The following is a 19,481-nucleotide window of genomic DNA, read 5'->3' on the forward strand; positions in this document are numbered from 1 at the left end:
CGTATACAATGGACGCAATGTTTGGCCACATGAAAATTAAAAGGCGACAGGCTACAAATAGAAGCAGCTGCAAATGCACCGAGAACTGTGTTCTCTATATAAATATATAAAGGTTTAAAATCATATTCTATTATATGTTATATGTGTATAATAGAATATTTGGAAAACTTGAATTAAATTAGATATTAAAAAACACGTTTTAAAGCTGCTAAATATATTTTCAAAAATTGAAATAATTGCATTAATTGTGGAAGTTATGTGAAATATATAAAAATAAAAATTGACAATAAATTTATAATTTTAAATAAATATAATGAGGTCTTAAAAAAATATTTTTATGCAAAAAATTAAGTTAAAACTCTGACTTAAAAATTATTTTAAAAATACTAAAAAATTAAATGCAATGAAATGTTTAATCAATACAAGAAAGAGAAAAAGTTACTTATTTTTAATATTGAATAAGTAAATTACAAATCTATTGAAAAATAATCTTAAATATATTCAAAAATAATTTCAAACATATATATTGAATGCAGAAAAAATATAATCAAGTTTTATGTACAATAAAGAAATATTTTTTACTCTGAAGAAATACGATGCTAAAAAGTGATTTCGAATATATAAAAGAGGGATACTTAATTTTAAAAAAAATGAATACGAAATATTTGAGTTTTATAAAATAGTAAATTGAAAAAAAAATATATAAATGAAAAATTTCTTTTAGTCAATTATTAAATAATAATTATATTTATTTAATAATTGACTAAAATATTAAAACAATAATAATAATAAATTTAAGTATTCAATTTGCAAATATTTGACCTTTAACCAACTGTTAGAGCTGTCAATATGTTTCACTTAAGAATTATACCCCTCTGAAAAGTTATGAATAGAGCATCTCATGGTCAAAGGCAGCAGACAAGGTTGTCGACGACGACGTCGTAAATACAACGGAAAGTGCAAAGTGTTGTACCCACAAATTTTTGCATTGTGTTTTTTGTTAATTGCATAAAAAAGTCGCACAAGTCGCCTGGGTCGCAAAGGTCGTTTTATAAACTAAAGACAAAAAACTGAGCAGAATAAGAAAACGAGAAAAACACAAAAAAGTCGTCACATGCGAATATGGCAAACAATTCCAACGCCTTCAGCTTAGACCGTCTGCTGGACAGAGCTAACTCCCCCAACCAGCGTGTCTACAGGCCAGCTGCACTTAGTACAACTCACTTCTTGGCTAAGGTTAAGGCTTAGAGAGAGAGAATGAGGGCCAGACGTTGAAATTAAATGCGCAAAAATTACGCTGCAATTATGCGGCGTCAGAGACGTTTTGTGAAAAATTATGGCTCTGGGAATTTTCGCTTTGCCAGCGAAAGTTTTCCGTTTGCCTGGCTTATATTTTATGGCCATGTAAATGGCAAAGCCGATGCCTGGGGTATAATAATCGCCCTGTGTGAAGTGTTTGCTTTTTGCGTAGGTTGTCGGGGGCCATGGAAATTGCAGTTGATGATTAGGCGTGAAATATGCGACGACCAGGCCTGCAAGAAAAAATGAAATATGTGTCCGAGGGAGTGTTTTCACAAGCAGCGTGTTGCTGTCTCTCAGCTCTTCAGTATCTCTAGCTGATTGGTCAAAGGGCAAATTTTAAGGATTGCCACATATGTGAGACTATTTGTTGTGAAATATATAAATATATATGTCTTCAAGTTTTTAAAAGAAAATCTTAATTGATATATATTTAATTTTTATGTTTAAGAACTTTATTTGCATATATATAAAAAAATTAAAAAACTATTAAGAATAAAAGTGCAATATATCTTACAATGAATTCATCATTTTTAATAAGAAATAAAACAATTAAAACTATTTGTGATTCGTTTTTAGTATTTAATGTGCCAAATTAAACTTAATAAGTTGGCACAAGCCTTAATTTATGTTCATAAAATAAATGAAACAAAATATTTATTACTATTTATATTTTTCTTTCAAAATATGAAGCTATTATTTTTTATTTATAAAGATATTTATTTATTATTATTTTTTATTAATAAAGATATTTTTTGGAGAGCATTATATTGTCGGTCTGAGCAATTTGAAAACATTTTATAGTATATGCAAGGTCTTGACTTATGACAAGGTCTTGACTGCGCTGTAGAAATCCTCTACGAGCTCTGTATTTATGCCTAGTAAAACATATATGTTCATATCTATTAGGATTCAATACTATTTAATTTTTATAAATGTTAGTTACGCTGACTATCGCAGACAGCTGAAAGTATCGTTTCAGTTACCTTCTGCAATATACATATATTTGTGTAACTGCTTTTGCGTACGCATCTGCTTGCGCGCTGTGCTTACTTTTAACAACGTGGACTGGCAGTGCGATTCTGGTGCCATGTCGTTTGCTTTTTGCACAACAATTTTAGCTCATAAAAAGCAAAAACCTTTGGCCCTAACAGTCATAAATGTGAACGATTTCGCCGGACGACTGACAGGCAGGCAAGCAGACAGACAGTCAGACTGGCAGCCACTCGCCGAAGAGCTGTCAAAATGACTAGGGGCTAAGGTGGTGGAGTTGGGGCCCTGGAGGCATATCACACGCCCCCACACGCATATGGGGCCCAGAAAGATGCCGCCTGCCTGCCTGCCAGCCAGCAAGAGTGGGTGGAGTCGCGACTAGTTAGAACAGCCAAGTGCTAGGCGAAATTAAAATAAAAATGCATAAATATGAATGATGAAGACATAAAAAGCATAAAAGCAGAATGCCAGGCGGAAAACAGACGCAGAGTGAAGGTGAGCGAAGCGAGAGCTACAAAAATTATTTCAATTTCAAGTTGAATGAGTTTGCCGTGAAGTTATAACTTTAACAGTCGTCATAATATTTTGAAATCAAGACTACACCATAAACTAAAATACTAAATGGAAGTTGCAACGTGCAACATGCAGCTGTTGCTTGAGTTGGAGCTGCAGCTCGAGTTGGGAACTGGGAATCTGAAGCCGGAGTCGCAGCTGGCGTTGACAGTGCCAAAAGAAGGTTGGCTTGGGCATTGGCTTGGCTGTCCTGTTTGCCTGTCGCTATGCCGGGCCGTTTAATAGCTTTTCGGGGCAAAGTGTGGTGCGAGAGACACAAGTAACACGCCCACAAAACCTAGCCAACAGTACTAGTTGCTGTTGCTGTAGCTGTGGCTGCTGTTGTTGTTGTTGTTGGAAACGCCTACCTAATCATTTTGGCGTTGACACTTGACACTTGCAAAAGAAATGCGACAACAACGGGAATTTCTTTGTCTTTGTCTTCGTGTTCGCCTTGGTTATGGCTTCGAGCCTCCCTCATTTCGCATACGACATGTTGTACGAGAGTTGTTTTAAAATTTCTTCAGCTTCTTTTTCTGCTTTTTTTTGCCACTTGCCAGATGCGTTTGTAAATCTGTATGCGCGTGTTTGTCTTTGAAGTTTGCGACTAACAAAGAGGCAGCTGAAGTGAGTCTCTGCCTAGCCTGCTAGCCCGTGCTGAGTGGGTAGTTTAGTTTTATAGATAGACTTGTAAAAGCGCGAATTGCTTATTAAATGCGATTTAATGTTGTCATGCAGACTTTCATCTTATGATATATATCATTCAGATGACTGCGCAGACAAGATACTTTGAAGTGAACTGAGAAATACTTTATGTTGAGAGATACTTTAAGCTGATGACGATGTTAATAGATAGAAGTAAAATCGGGAATTACTAGGTTTTATTCTCTTTATTTTATCTATGTTTCTACATTTCTATCTTCTATCGTCCTTCTTCCATCTCCCATCTTCCATCATCCATCTTCCATCTTCCATCTCCCATCTTCCATCTTCCATCTTCCATCTTCCATCTTCCATCTTCCATCTTCCATCTTCCATCTTCCATCTTCCATCTTCCATCTTCCATCTTCCATCTTCCATCTTCCATCTTCCATCTTCCATCTTCCATCTTCCATCTTCCATCTTCCATCTTCCATCTTCCATCTTCCATCTTCCATCTTCCATCTCCCATCTTCCATCTTCCATCTTCCATCTTCCCTCTTCTATCATATATCTTTCCTCTTCTATCCTCCTATTTCGACTTTGCTTTGTCCCAAGTACCCTCTACACATTGAACTGAGCTGTTGAGTCAGTCTTTAACAGCGTCGCGTTCCCAGGCTCTCGCTCTAATTGATTTGTTGTTTTTAGAATGTGGCTAAACTCTATAAATTATGCACTCAAGACTGTCTCAGCTGCGATGCCTTCAGTGAGGCGTGGCAATTTGTATGTTGCATGCAAAACGCCCGCCAAATGACGCATGAAAATACAAAATCAATAAAGAAAAGCGCAAGTAGCGGTTGGAAGGGCGCAACAACTTTTAAGAATTGCCAACTCAGAGTATTTTTGCGGTCGCCCCAGTTCACAAGGCCTCCCCATGGTATATATATATATATATGTAAGTATGAAGAAAAAAACACGCTTATTTAAGCAATAATTTCTTGACGCTCTTTTCAGGTTCGCCAGTTTTTTGTTGCTTTTGTTTTTGATTAATGGTCCCGCTCATAAAGTGACACATTGAAAATTGGAAAGCAAATCAAGCACAAAAAGCAGCCGAAAAGTCGCAAGGCAAACGCATGAAATCAGCACAAAAATAAATAAATAAATAATAAAAGGCAAAGAGCAGCGGGCCAAGGAAATTTTGTTGCTAAAAGTGTAAAAAGTTGAGCCTGCGCCCCGAAAAGGTCGTCAAAGTGAAAAATTCGATAAGCGAAAAATGGACAAGCGCCAGCAAAAGCAGCGGCTGCGACGCCAGCTGCGACAGCGACAGCGAGTTTCGAGCACAACAATGGCGCAGCGCACGAATTGAAACGGAAATCCTTATTGAACTAGAGTGATCCTGAGGGGTTTGGCTTCGAGCAGCAGGAAGCAAATGGGCCAGCTTCGCTCTCAGCAGAAAAGCATGCGAGCAGCCGCGCTGCTGCTGCGTTGGCAAACCGGAAAAGCATGCTGCCGAAAATTTGTGCTGAGTGGCAGCTGAGAGCTGCTGCTGCTGCTTGTGCTTAAAGGAGGCTGGTGCTGTCCAGTGGCGGATGCCTAATGGCAACGCGACACAAAACACAGACGCACACACGTAACGCAGCGGAAATGGCTGGAAATGCCTTTTTCCAAGGCAACTTGGCCATGTCGAAACAGCAAATGTCACTCAAGCAGCCAGCTGCCACTGAAGCTGCTGCCACTGAAGCTGCTGCCACTGATGCTGCTGATTTCGTCGCAGCCGATCGAAGAAATTATTTAAAAGACGTACCAAATGGTGCCTTATCAGTTCTCTCTGCATGCGTGTGGTATACTTAATATTATTATTTTATTAAAAAAACACAATATTTGGGCCTAACAGTAACATATATTCCGTTATATTTTTTTAAATTATTTTACTGCTTTAATTAAGCAAAAATGGCCTTTAAATGGTTGCAATATTGTTAGTGTTTTATATCAAACAACCATTACGATATTCCCATACGATATAACATACGATATACGTATAATTTATTCTATACGAAAATATACTTAATATTTAATACTTCAATTTATATGAGTTTGTTAGAACTTGCTTAAGCTTTTAATACCTGGAACTGCCCCTTGGCGGGTTCATTGAAAATTCTTCTAAAAATGAAATTAATATGAATTTAAAAATTAAAATGCTCAAGCCATAGGCAATAAGTGATAGCATGTGCTTGCTTGTAGCTTTTGGGCTTAGCTTTTCTCGCTTCGCAGAAAACTCATTTCAAAGTCATATTATAATATTATTTTATCATTTTATCAAATTATATTATAAAGCAATTAGTCAAAGATTAATTGCCATAGATAAACTCTTTTTAAAAACTTAAGATCGTTTTATTCTTCCTTTTAGAGTTTGGCCCACGTCTTTCAGTTAGTAAACTACTTCATTTGGCAACACACTTAACACTTAACTTAATAGTTGCTTTTTGTTGAGTTTGGTTTGACATTGTGCTTAGACTGGTACTAGAGCAATATTTGTAAATGTTTGAAAATGTTAACAACATAATGGTTTATGTGCGATGATATGGAAATGTGTGTTCCAGATTGCGTCTTTTTAAATATTTTCATATTCGTATTTATATTTAAACAAAAAAGAAATATCATTGTCCATTCAACAAAACCTATTTCATTGATATTAAAAATATATTGATATACTTTGTTAAGATCAAAACTTCAGTAACTCTAAAGAAAACAATCCATAGTTAGGCTTAAATTGCTTTGATTAAATATTTAGATCTATGATAAAGATAAAACTACATTTAAGCATAAGCAGAAACTATGAGATAGTCCTTCTCCTTATCTGCCTCAATGTGCCACACTTCAGCTGAAGTCTTAAAAAATAAATAACATTATACAAAAATACTCCACATATAAATTCATTCCATTTGAGCACAATAAAACAACAAATTCAAAGATTTTACTATGCAAATGATGCCTTGGATTATTGAGTAATATGTTGTCGCTCAGCTTGTAAGTCTGAAATGTGGCAATTTGTATCTGTGCTAATACCAAATCGTAGCCAAAGTCCGAGTTAATCTATTTGGTACTTGTGTGCTATAACTAAGTCCTTAGTCCTTGTACTTAGATCTGGTCTAGTCACACAGTGACCGCCTGCACTTTTCAGCAGATTAACACGTACTGTCCACATGAACTTTAATTAAGAGCCAGACAGCAGGCACAGTCAGTGGCCAGGCCTAGCTTTGAGCCTACCACAAAAACACTTGTTAGCCGAGTTGCTGCTGCTGCTGTTGCTGCTGGCAAAACAACTGCCAGGGCCCAATTGAGCTAAGGTTCTCGTGAACACCCACTTGTGTCCAGTCGTTGGCCAATCTGTCTTAACTGCCAATTTACGTAAAAATGCTGGCACACACACACACACACGTATGCAAAATAGGCCAAGCCCGAAACGTGGCACTAGCTTGGGCAGGTGCTGGATGTGCTGATTTTTCATTTAATATCACAAAAAAGGGCAGCTGCCAACCCAACTCCCAACGCCCGTTGAGTGTTGTGAGTGTGTGTGGATTGGCACCTCGTGGGGCAGTTGGACACATGGCGCCCGTAGTTTTAAGCATAACGAATTGGATTGTCATGCCAATCGATAAATATTTGCACATGGCCAGCTACAACGAGGCGCCTCTTAATGTGGGCTAAGTGGCTGGCCAGCTATAAAGCAACTGCAGCTCAACAAAGCTACAACTCTGCCACATGGCGTGGCAAGCGCATTAGCCCACACACAGAGCGAGGGAGCGAGCGGGGCAAGGCAAGCCTTTGGTCAATATTAAATGACAGCACTCGGAGCGTGCCCTGTGCGGGCCACCCAAAAAGGATGTCCTGACACAATCCATGTAGCGTTTGCCAAATAGAATTTAAATCTGTTAAATCCTCGTACATGACAGTTATCTGTGTTGAATTTGTCTTTGCTTCAATTGTTGCTAGCTATATTTTTTGCTCTTTATTTATTTTTGCCAGCAGCCTGGCCTAGACAGAGAGAGCGAGAGAGGGTGAGGTAGATGTATCTAGCTCCTACAAGCTTCTTCAACTTTGTGAGGATTTCATCTTTTAAGCTTTCCCTGTGTGGTGTGTCTGTGCTGTGGTCTCGAAGTGATTTTGATTGAGTGCGATTTGTACTTTGTGTTGCCTACGTGTTTTGGTTTTTTAAATAATATTTACCTCACATCGGTGTACGGCTGGCTGTACTTTTTGTGTATCTAGGATTTATTGTTGCCTCGAGGTCTCTGATTGTACAGGATGATGTCGGCTTTCACTTTTATTAGTCGTATACATATATAGCAACGGATATTGTTTGATATTATTTGCTGTTTGCCATTTACTTTTTAGTGTGCTTGGTGGGGCCAAGCAAGTGTTTACCCAGCCGTAGCAAAGGAAATGGATTTATTATAGGGATAACGTACGAGAAAATTGATATGGAACGCACAGCAGGAGCTCAACTACTAATGATTGGGTTTTGTACGACAAAAAGAAAACACAGGGATTTTAAACAATTTTCTTGGACTCATCTCCGGCAGGATGAATCGAGATTCAATATTTAGAATAGGCTTGAAACTACTTCGCAAGATTATCGTAGCTCTAAGCTAAGTCTTCCTCCATCTAACCCCACCAAGTGCTTATAGAAATTCCTGATGCAAATATAACAAAATAAGATAAATCAAACTTTTACCAGTTTCAAATGTTCGATTTCATTTCATTCGCCGCTTTCACATTTATGTTTGGCATATGCCATGGCAACAGCCTCTACTTGACGCAAGATTCTTCTGATTTAATTGGCTCACGTGTGTGCTGGTCTGACGCACCTTTTGGTCCAGATGAGACGCAGAATTTCTCAAGTTCAATGTACACAGTGCGTCGTTGAGGCCAATGGACTCTGGCAGATCTGCAAATTATCGGAACGGCCTACAATTGCAGGCCGTAAATATCTGATCAGCTCGTAAACTAAACAAATTAGGCAGGCGAGGCAGACGATGTGTCCAAAATGTAGTCTGTGTGTGGACTATCAACTTAATGCTAACTCGATCATGAAAGCGGGCAAAAGGCAAATGCAAAACATAAACATAAACTCGGTCAAAGAGCTGCGCCAAATGAACAAAACCCATGAATTGTGAGACAGGCCAGTTCCGAAACGTTTTACGATTGCAATAAACAGACTGCCAAGCAGGCAGCCGACAGCGAGTATTGCTTTGAAATTGATTTACGAGGCGATAATATTAACAAGCACTCGGCCAAATAGATCATCTATTGAATTAGCACTTGATGCCCCAGCGAAATTATAGCGAATTGGCCCTTGAACGGAGAAAAGAACTTAGAAAGTGCTGCTCCTAGGTCTTCCTATGGCAACTACTTATAGTTGCTATATAAGCCGCAGTGGATCGCTGCTTAAAGCACAGTCATCAGTCCTCACTGAAGCTACCAAGATGTTTAAGCATTTTATACCAAGTTTGCTGGTTCTAACTATTTGTGTGGTCTTTGCCGCAGCTGGGCAAACGAAGTCCGCCGAGACTCCTGGCAATAGGGCGGGTAAGTAAAGGGAGCATAAGAATTGACATGGCAATTCTGTTCCATTGAAATTGATACCTAACTCAATCGAGAGTTGTTTGAGAAATATCCCCGCTGAACTGTTTAGATATATTAATATATAATATATTTTTAAAAATTCTCATGAAAGCTGGTTTCCTTAACTTTACAACTTCTTTGAGATCTCTCTTGGATTCGATTTACATTTATACGAAATGCTTGCTATTCCTATTTCTAGGATTTGCTGCGATTCAGCCACGCCTACTGCTTTGGAATAGACGCCCAGATAATACTCCGCAGCAACCCATCATTATAGTGCAGCCGAACCAGGATTCGGATAGAAATCGTCGTCCCTACTGGCAAGACTATTACCCATTCCCCCCACAGCGAATTCCTGGACTTCCTGATTTTGGAAGCAATCCTTCAGTGATAATCGTCAATCCGAACAATGCCCAGAATCTTACGTTTCCTGCTGCCGCACCTGCTGCAGCTCGTGCAGCTGGTGGTGGTTTTAGTTTCAGAAACGGATATTTTCGACGTGAATCGGTGCCGCTTATTGAGCTTCTACAAGGACTAAACGCGCTGGAACCTGAGTCGGACGCGAACGAATCGGCGCTAGCAGCCGCACCAGCGGCAGCCCAAGCACCACTGGCTGAATATGGCGTTGTAGAGGACGACGAGGAGCCAAACGAGGATGAGCTGACTCTGTTGGAGCGCCAGGCAACGCGTGGCCTGAGCACCAAGAATTTGCTCTCTCACCTGATGCAGGACAAGAAACGCCGACGCTTCCAGGAGGCTGTTGCCGGCATCTACTTTAGGAACTACAATCAGAATCGAAAGTAAGCCCACTGCAGGCCGGGCCGTATGCATTTTGTACACCACACAGCTGAGAATCGAAGGCAAATAAATTGAAATTATCCATGGCAGAAGCCAAGCCAGCAAAACTCTCCTCTATCTATTTGTCTTCATTATGCCGTTTGCCATGGTGCACACTTTATCATGGTTCCCCGGAGAAATCTAAGCTGAGTTGTTTCTCCTTGTCTCAGCAGTTTGGCTTTGTTTGCTACGTTCCACGTACTCCATTTGATATACATATATATATTTATATATATGTATCTTTTCTATTTCTTTTTTTTTACATTTTTGTTGGGCCAACATTTGGAGAGTTCTCATTCTAGTTTGGAAGCAGTCGCAGCACTAAAATAATCTGCAACTGCAGTTGAAATATTTATTTGCAATTCCCCAAACTAACGTGTGCCTCTGCAGCTACTCTCTCTCACTTTGCTCCAAAGTGTAACCACACGGCAGCAGGTAGCTAGGCAATGGCACAGTAGAACTTTTAGGTTCATTTGGGTTTTAGCGAAACAAAAAGTTGTGCGTTTCGAGTTGCATTTATTGTTTCAGGCGCCAAACTTTCGGAGCCCAAAAAAAGAAAGAAAAAAAACGACGTCGTGAGCTCTATAAATTGTTGCGCATATTTAGTATAAAATATCACTTAGTATTTGTCTTGCTCCATTGCTCTGTGCCAGGCATCAAGTCCATCACAAATACGCTCAGCAAAGTTTCATTTGGTCAAAGCGAATTTTGTTTAGCTTTTTTTTTGGTATTAAATGTCAATAAATTCCGATTGATCATCTCATAAAGATTGTTTACTACCTGTATGTGTATACTATATAAAGCACTTTACAATTGGTTCGCTAACTTATAAAATTTCATCAATTCATTTAAATTTTAGCACATTTAACTTTGAAGTGCTTTGCTGGGGATTGCCCAACTAAAAAATACTCTAACACATGGAACTTTTTCAGTTAGGAACGGCTACAAAATGCTTTTAGTCAATGTTTATCACTTTTAGGAAATAACATTTTATGGTGTTTATGATTATCATTCATTTATTATATAATACTTATCTAGTTCGTATTCATATGAAGGCAGATGACGCTGCTTTTGTGTATACTTATATGTATACTTATCTATATACTTATTTAAAATCAAATCTAATTTTTCCACAATTTCATTTTCACATTATTCTAAAAAACGAGCTGAATGTGTTTAAAAACTTAAAATGTTTTTAATTTGCTTGGTAACTATATAAAGTAAGCGCAAAAGCGGTTTCTTAATTTTTAATTTGGCTTAGATCTTTAACTATTTCATAGCTAGTTCAACAATAGAATCAAGAAATGTTTTAAATTCCACACGCAAACCCAAGAAAAAATAAAAAATCTGACAACTTACGTAACAATTTAACCCCCTAAAGAAATATGTCTAAAGTTATGATTAGCAATTTATGCTATCACTTCTAATAAAATTCATCATATATTACATAATTTGCTTTCATCTCCCAATACATTTTGCTACAGCTTCAGCTGTTTCTGTTTAATATAAAATTTTATTAGACATTACAAGAGTTTTTTTGCCTGTTCTCGTCTGACTGTTATGCCGCAAAACTTTGCAGACTTTGTTAAAAAGCGTTAAAGCTGAGGCATATTTTGTAGCCTGGCCTCAACTTTTGCCCAGACAATCACGAGTTGTGGCAGTCGCTGTAGTTGCCAACAGTAGCTTCCCAACTATGCATGGCTCAAATTCCTATAGCTCAGTTGTTGGCCATTTCATTGTGGCTCCGCTTCGCAACGCATCGAGCAAGCAGCAAAAACAAAACGGAGAGAAAAAGGGCAAAATATTGGCAGCCCACCTGGCTGCACACCTAGCTACTCGAGCAGTCTACCAACTCCTTTGGCAGAGTTTCGTTTTTTCCACTTTTTTTTTGCCTTTTGTAAATGCTGTGCACGGATACGGATACGGACACGAACAAGCCTGGCAGGCACTGCACTTAGTTTTGCAAATTTATATGCCAGCTGCAACGGCAGCACGAAAAATGTTCGTTTCAATTTCGCTTTTTTGCTCGGCTTCGCTTAACAAATTGATGAATGTCTTGTCGCTGTGCTTGGTTTGGCTTGGCTTGGCTTGGCTTGGCTTGGGATAAGGAGAAGGCTCAGGAGTTGCCGAGACTGGCTGGGTTCTAAGGGCATTACTGGGCCTTGCTGACTGGCCAACTTTAGTAAGATGAATGCTTGGCCAGGCAAATGACAGGCAGCGAGTGCCTTCCATCTTGATTTTTGAGTGCATAATGACAGGCGGAGCCCTGGCCAGCCATGTAATTGGTTAGCACCGAGGCCGAGCCAGCAACCAGCAGCCAGCAGTCACCAGCTACGAGAGCATCTACGTATACACGGCTCTTAAAGTGCTCCAGCAAGTGCTGTCAGTGCCAGGCAAAAGAGCAGCCAAAAATGAGATGAAAACCAAAACAAAAAAAAACAGGCACACACATAGTGCAGCATCAAAGGCAACCGGATAAGCGCTGCTGGCGGAGGCGTCATCATCATCTCCGTCGTGGTCGTGGCCGTGGTCGTGGTTTGTCTCGGTTTGCAATTTCACAAATGGATTTGTTGTAATTTCTTTTGCCACAGCACCTGATGCTCACACAGCGACAGATAGATAGACAGACAGACATTTGGACAGTCAGACATTGCAAACAGAAATACACAAAACACAAACAATGTGGAAAAAGGAAATACCAAAATAAAAAAAAAGGCGAGCACGTTAGAAACTTTTACACTTTACACATTTTCACATATGAAAATATTTTTTGCAAGTTTTTATCACTATGCCAAAGACCCCTTCAATGGCTGGAACAGGAGGAGGTCCCACACACTCAAAAACTCACACACACAGAACATTTATGGGATTTGTGTTTGCCAGACATGTTTGCATTTTGTATATGCGATATGTTTGAAAATCCCATTTCTCCCATTGGGTCGGCTTTGAGTTCCAGTTTGGGTACGAGGCCAGCGTCTCGTTGGGGCTATATGCATAACATAGAGAGTTGTGTTTTGACTTTGCTTCTTTCTTTTTTTGTTCTCTTCTGAGATGCGAGGAAGTTTTAAACTTTAACGAAGCACGAGGGAATGGGATCCAACTTGTTGGTTGACAAACAGAAAAAATAATAATGATGTACATTGTAAATTATCATAGAGACTATTTGCATTGCAGGCACTTTCAATGAAGTTGTTAAAAGTTTAATAATATATTTAATACATTATATCAAATATATTTTGAATAAAAAATAACAAACTAACAACAACAAACAATGTTTCTAAATTGAATCATTTTTGATCAATTTACAAACTTTACTGCTGCATAACAACCTTAAAAATCCCTGAATCCTCAAAAGCTACAGACCTAAATATTTTTGTAGATTCCCCGAAAGTAGGCGCAGCTCAAGTTACATCGCTTACATAATGCATAAAAATGTGTGTGCGACGTATCCATATGCATATTTAGCACGCAATTTGATTGGCGTACAATGTATCTTTCAGTCTGACAGTCCCAACTGGACCTTGCTTACTTTTTCTATTCAGAAAAAAGTCTTCATATAATAATATAATATTTTATTATTTGATTTTTAATATTTTGCTTGGTTGACTAAGTAATACTATTTCCAATAACTAAAATCTTCTTAAGATAACTTCTAATTTGATCATGATAACTACTAATTTGATCATGAATTATAATGCATGTTCATGGAAAACATAGTTAAATGTTATGAACTTTAGAAAGACATGAAGAAGAGAGCTTCGCTTATCAAAAGAAAAGTAAAACTAATTTTTTTCTGACTATCCTAACCTTTCCTTGACCCACCTAAGTTAGGCATAAGACTTATAGAAAAATAATCAGTTTGTTTTCTATGAAGAAGCTCATAAAACCTTTTAGTCATAAATTGTTACCCACAGATTGTAAGGGAAATGCCTCATAGGCTTTCAGTATGCATTTGCAGTTAAATCATTTCTCTCAATGCCAATCGTTATGGTACTATCTTTTTAATAGTCTAAGCCATCTTGATGATGACTCCACTGTCTGGCTGATGAAATATTAACAATTTGCGTGCCCGTTAAATTTCGCACATTTTCAATGGCTGCGTGCTTGTCGGGAGCAGCGACGGCAAATGTTGAATAAATATTTATTATTAATATGAGGATACCAAAAAAGCTGAAAAGCAACAACTTTGCAGCCTTAATGACCACAACTGACCATGGCACAAACACTTTGCAGTTGTTGTTGTTTTGTTGTCTGTTTTACAAATGACTTTCGTTCACGTTAGCGGCGTCGACGACGTCGCCAACTTAAGTCATAATTTTCCATCATCATTTTCTATTTTTCTATTTATTATGTCCAAGTTTTTCTTGTTTTTGTTGTCCAACGTCCTTATTGTAGTTCAGCTTGATTAGTTTCTTACTGTCTCCGTTGCTTTCTCTCTCTCTCTCGCTCTCTCTGTCATTCTCTGCTGCCAACCATATTATATTGTATTTAGCCAAGTTTATGCCACTATAAGCAAATTGAGGTTATGTTGACTCTGTTTAGTGCTTTTGCTTTATTGCTCTTTCATATCGCTTTAGCTGTGATTTTGCTTCGCTCCACTATTTGCCTGATTGATGCGCCCGATAGATTGTTGATTGAGCGCTGAATGTTACAGTTTGAGATATTAAATGTATAAATCTATAATTTTTATGGACGTTTACTTTGCCATCTATAACAGCTGTGATTGCATAAGGCAATCATATAAAAGCTTTATTTACGAATGCAGGAGTTTTGATAAATTATATTTAAGATTACTTTTAGCTGGGACATTAAGTTGTATATTAATTTAAAAGAGTTTGAAGTACATTATTTTTCCTAGAGCACTAAGCTAAGCTTTTACAGGGTTCAAATTTCCAAATAGTGACTTAATGAAATTACTTTCTTTAGAATAAAGTAAAAATAATTATTTTTAAAAAATACTAATAAATAAAAATGAAGAATTCATATAAATGATTAAAAACAATTAAAGAATATTTTTAATTCTGCATATATTACAAAAATTATTGAAATAAAATTTTGTAAATATAATTATATAATAAAAATGAAAATAAAATAAAATATTAAATAAATAAATTGTTATTATTGTATATTGTAAAATACCAATTAAAATTTTGCAAAAAAAAATATAAGTAAAAATGAATATTAAAAGAAAAATTAAGAAAAAAGAAAATTAAAATAAATGAATAGTAGCAATTAATAATAATAATAGTAAATAGTGGCAATTGCTTCTTCGTCTTATATTTTCAATTAATATTTTAAATCCTATTATCAATATTCACATCACTTGTTCTGTCATATAATATACTTTTATGCAGAGGCCAACTCTTTCATTTCGCAATACGCTTACCATAAATAAGAACAACAAAAAAAAGCTTTAAAAAAAGAAAGACAAGAAAAACTATAATCGAATGCGCGCCCACACAATGGCAATAAAATTATATAGAAATCACCGAGGGCGAACAATAAATTCCAAACTGAAATGAAATGTGCCGCCAACTGGCAACAACATTATGTCAAGTGTGCATGCAGGCGACACCTGCAACAGAGAACGGGCGGGAAAAAATTGGGAGGAAGAAAAAAATACTATATATATATATTTATATATATATATATATATTATGAAAACAGCGCTCAACTGCGGAAGCAATGTATTTGGGCGCTTTGTAGCCAGCTCCGATTACAAGCAAAAAAAAACAAAAAAACTATGTATATAGAAGTATGTATGTATGTGTTTGATATATAAAGCTGAGGCTGGAAAAAATCGAACTGTGTTTGGCGCATTTTATACTTTGATGTGCTGTGGCGCATTTGGTGTGCTATTTTTAAAATGTTTGCAGCATGCGCACAGCAGGTGGTGTGACTGTGGCTGTGACTGTGCCAGTGCCTGCGCCTGCGAAACGGGCCTCTGCGCGTCGTCTATGAAGTGCCGCACCAGGAACGTGACCAACTAGCCATGTTGACAAAGTTAAGGCGCACATTGGCTGCGTCCACTTCAAACTGGACAATAAATCAAAGAACATTTGTCATGCACACGCCCGTAACGTTGCCATCAACATTTGCCAAGAGCCATTGCTGAAAGACCTTTCCCGTTGTCGAACATTTTTCGCTTCTACCTGTTGCGCAGGCGCCGCACTGCCTTGTTTATGAGGGTGCTGCTGGCTCTGTTATTGTTCTTGAGGTCCAGCGCTCAATTGATTAGATTAACGGCTCGAGATAACAACAACTGGCTGGCTGGCTGGCCGACTGGCTGGACAAGCAACTGCTACAGTTTCGCTTTGTTACTGACCACAGTCAGACACTGTTGCAGATAGTTCACAATTCTCAGTGCTCAGTTCCCAGCCTCCATGCTTGACCGCTGCAGACACATAAATCATTTTTGTTTATTAATATCGTTTAGTTTTGCCTTCGTCTGTCTACTGCTCTTATGGTGTCTTGTTTTGTCTTTTCAAATTTTAGCAAGTTTGTTTTGTTGGTTTTCAAAATCGATTTACAAATTTATATGCAAACGGAGTTGGGGCACTGCGCAGTTTTATTGAGCTGCCTTGTGTCTGCATTGTAGCCCATAAAAATGCTATAAGCTGAAAACAACAAGCTCTAATAGATATAGATTTTTAACATAATATTTGTGCATTTCAATTGACGAGATAACTAAATTATTCATACTCTTAATTGACAATTAAAGTCTATGCTCAGTGTGAGTACAACAGAAATCTATAGCAATGATCTTGAAAATTTTATAAAAATTGCTTCTGAAAAACTAACTTCAATTTTGCTAAAGATGATTTTTCGAATGCAGTTACTTTCATTAAAATTCATTCATAATGCAGCCAAAATTATATCAAGCAATTCTCTAAATAAGCGTTCGCATTCCAGTATTTTCCATTCGTGGGAAACATTTGAAAATTATCGTTTAGACTTAATTAATTCAGTAATGATAATAGTGAATGCCTTTATTTATGTTTCAACATTTTGCAACGCGCTTTTATCAAATTAATTTGCCACTTTGAAACATTTTTAAAATAATCACTGAAAAATGCAAAGTAAATAAACAAACTGGAAAGAAAACATAAATAATGCCCCACACAGACTCTCAAGTTATTTTTTCCTTCTTTTTTTCTTATAAATATTCATACAAAAGGAAAAAATTGTAAAAAGCGAGTCGGCAACGACGGCACTGACCACTTGAAAGAAAATCAGATAAACGAATTGAATTGAATTGAATTTAGTTAGTCAGTAGGCAGCTGGCATTATAATAATGCGTTACGTTACACATTGTGTAGGCAGACCAGACTCACAGCCAGACCCTCTGGCTAGAGTCTCTCCCTGCTTTGCCTCTGAAACACTTGCGTCGCTCTGACTATTTCGTTCGTTCAATAGGTCGGGTTTTTCTTTACTAATTAGTGGGACCCCCTGGGCCGAGAGATCCAAAATCGAGGCAAAGATTCTGATACCCCGCGGTGACTGCGTCCAGCGTCGCATTAGAAAATTGTTTAATAAATTAATTACCTACCACATCATCGAAATCAAGTGGCACAAGTAGCTAATGTTCCCTCGAAATTTTCTTACAGTTTTCTATAAACTATTTCGTTCCACTGCGTCAAGTTCAAAAGCTGAAGCACATAGAAATTGAGTTCTGGAATTGTATCGTGGAATTGTAGAAGAATATTTTAATTTTAAATTTTAACAAATATTATAATTTTAATTTTATTTATATATAAGACAAAAAAAACTGATAAGTAAAACTTTTATTTTCTTTTGTTATATTATCTTATTTATATTATATATTATATATATATAAAATATAAAAATAAATGTTAAATGTAAATCAAACAAAAAATAATGAGAATAAGTTAATAATTACTTTAGATAATATTTAATAATTCTAAATAATAATAATCAATAAATATTTGTCATAGTAAATATAACTTGTGTATATTTAATATATAATTTGTGAATTATTTTTTATTTTTGCTGCATTTAAAACAAAACTGTTAAAGCCAACTGAGAATGTTTTATTTAAATATATTTTAATAATACAACTTTTGTTTTTAATTTTTTTAACTTTTTCTTCAATATAATTTGCACCATCCAAATTTTTTATACAACCCTCTTTTAAATAGTGTATTCAGTGTTCATACACTGCACAAATTGACATTTCGGGCATTTCGTAGGGTTTATGGTCAATTCAATATCACGCTAGAAATCTTAATCAATGAAAATGATTTGATTAAATTGTTTTCTTGGTTCAAGGCATTGTTGTCAACCTAATCAGTGGGTAAGTCGGCAAGTCGGCGAGTCGTTCACATTTGGGATCGCCGCTTCGTTAGAGCGTCGTCTAGAGTAGAGTTTTATTTCTTTTAATTCCGAAGAAGCAGCAGCAGCGCATGGCACTGGGCCACACTTGTTCTAAATTAATCTTCATTAGGGTCAGCGAGACAATAATGCAAGTGCGGGCGGGCTCGAGGTCGCAGATGTGCCACAGCTTTATGATATGTGTTGCAAGTATATGTGTGGCACATGTGCCGCGTGGCACTGGCGCGCGCAAACTTTGATTGAATTTTCATTAATAATTTTCTGCTGCGGTCGCAACTTTTTCAGCAAATGTGCGCCATAAATTATCGGGCAAAGTGTGAGCTTTATACTCTATATATATATATAGATATATATATAGAGAATTTTTAACTGGAGAATGTTGTCAACTTTTCACTTTTAATTAGTTGTGCAACCTGCAAAAATTTGGGTCACGTTGCACGAACATAAATCAAAAATGCAACTTGTGCAAATATTTGAGGAAAAATGTTTGCCTTGTGCATGCCACCTAAAAGTATGCAACAGTATGTTGCACACTGGGCGTGGCTCTAGTGGGCGTCACAAGCTGTGCAGCTCCTGCGGCTTTGCCACATCATATTTGTATGATGTATATATAAAAACTACTTTTTTTTGGTTCAACAATGTCAAAGTGCGAGCTAATAAAAATTAATTTAAAATCGCCTAACACAATTTATTTCAATCAGCCGCGCATGAACAGCTCACGAATGGTTAATTTCTGATTAACTTTGATAAACTTGCGACGGGCACATTGAAGAGCGTCGAGTCGACTTTAAGCACCTGCCGTCGAACAAAGCATGCAACAACCAGCAGCAAATGGCAACAACAACAACGACTGTAACTTGTCTGGCATAACATGGCCAACAGACTGTTTAGGTTGTACAGACTGTGCAGGGCCAGACTGGTCCAGTCCCTCAGACCCTCAGACCCCTGCCCCTAACCCTGCCCCTGCTCCTTCTTTTAGCACGCCGCACTGTTTCTCTCTGTCGAACTTATCCAGCAGACATGTAAATTATGTTGGTTTTTGGCCAGTTTGGGAATTTGCCGGCATTCGTCCAGACCAACAGACCAACAGACAGCACACAGAGCTCACACCCACTCAACAGTTCACTGTTTTCTTGCTTGTCTGTGGCTGCTTAAAGCGTTTCTAATTTTTCCATTTTTGATGG

At 37.4% G+C, this 19,481-nt stretch overlaps 2 protein-coding genes across 3 annotated transcripts in view; one reads left to right on the forward strand and one right to left on the reverse strand.

The window, feature by feature from the left end:
- Nucleotides 1–19,481, reverse strand: part of LOC111602370 (discoidin domain-containing receptor 2) — a 153,245-nt gene that overhangs the window by 121,525 nt on the left and 12,239 nt on the right. Inside the window, exon 1 of one of the 2 annotated variants that reach the window (XM_030223185.1) lies at nucleotides 17,495–17,616. The exons of the other annotated variant lie outside the window; for it this stretch is intronic. The gene's annotated coding sequence lies outside the window, so the exon portion shown is untranslated. Of the gene's footprint in view, nucleotides 1–17,494; nucleotides 17,617–19,481 lie in introns of those variants that run through there. 2 annotated transcript variants of the gene reach the window in all.
- On the forward strand, nucleotides 8,970–9,945 carry LOC111602305. Its single transcript, XM_030223220.1, has 2 exons — nucleotides 8,970–9,072; nucleotides 9,221–9,945. The coding sequence occupies exons 1-2, from the start codon at nucleotides 8,970–8,972 to the stop codon at nucleotides 9,910–9,912; spliced, it is 795 nt and encodes a 264-aa protein (XP_030079080.1). The 3' UTR covers nucleotides 9,913–9,945.

This window comes from Drosophila hydei, unplaced genomic scaffold (assembly GCF_003285905.1).
Source record: "Drosophila hydei strain 15085-1641.00,03,60 unplaced genomic scaffold, DhydRS2 tig00000149-arrow-pilon, whole genome shotgun sequence".
Lineage (NCBI taxonomy): Eukaryota > Metazoa > Arthropoda > Insecta > Diptera > Drosophilidae > Drosophila > Drosophila hydei.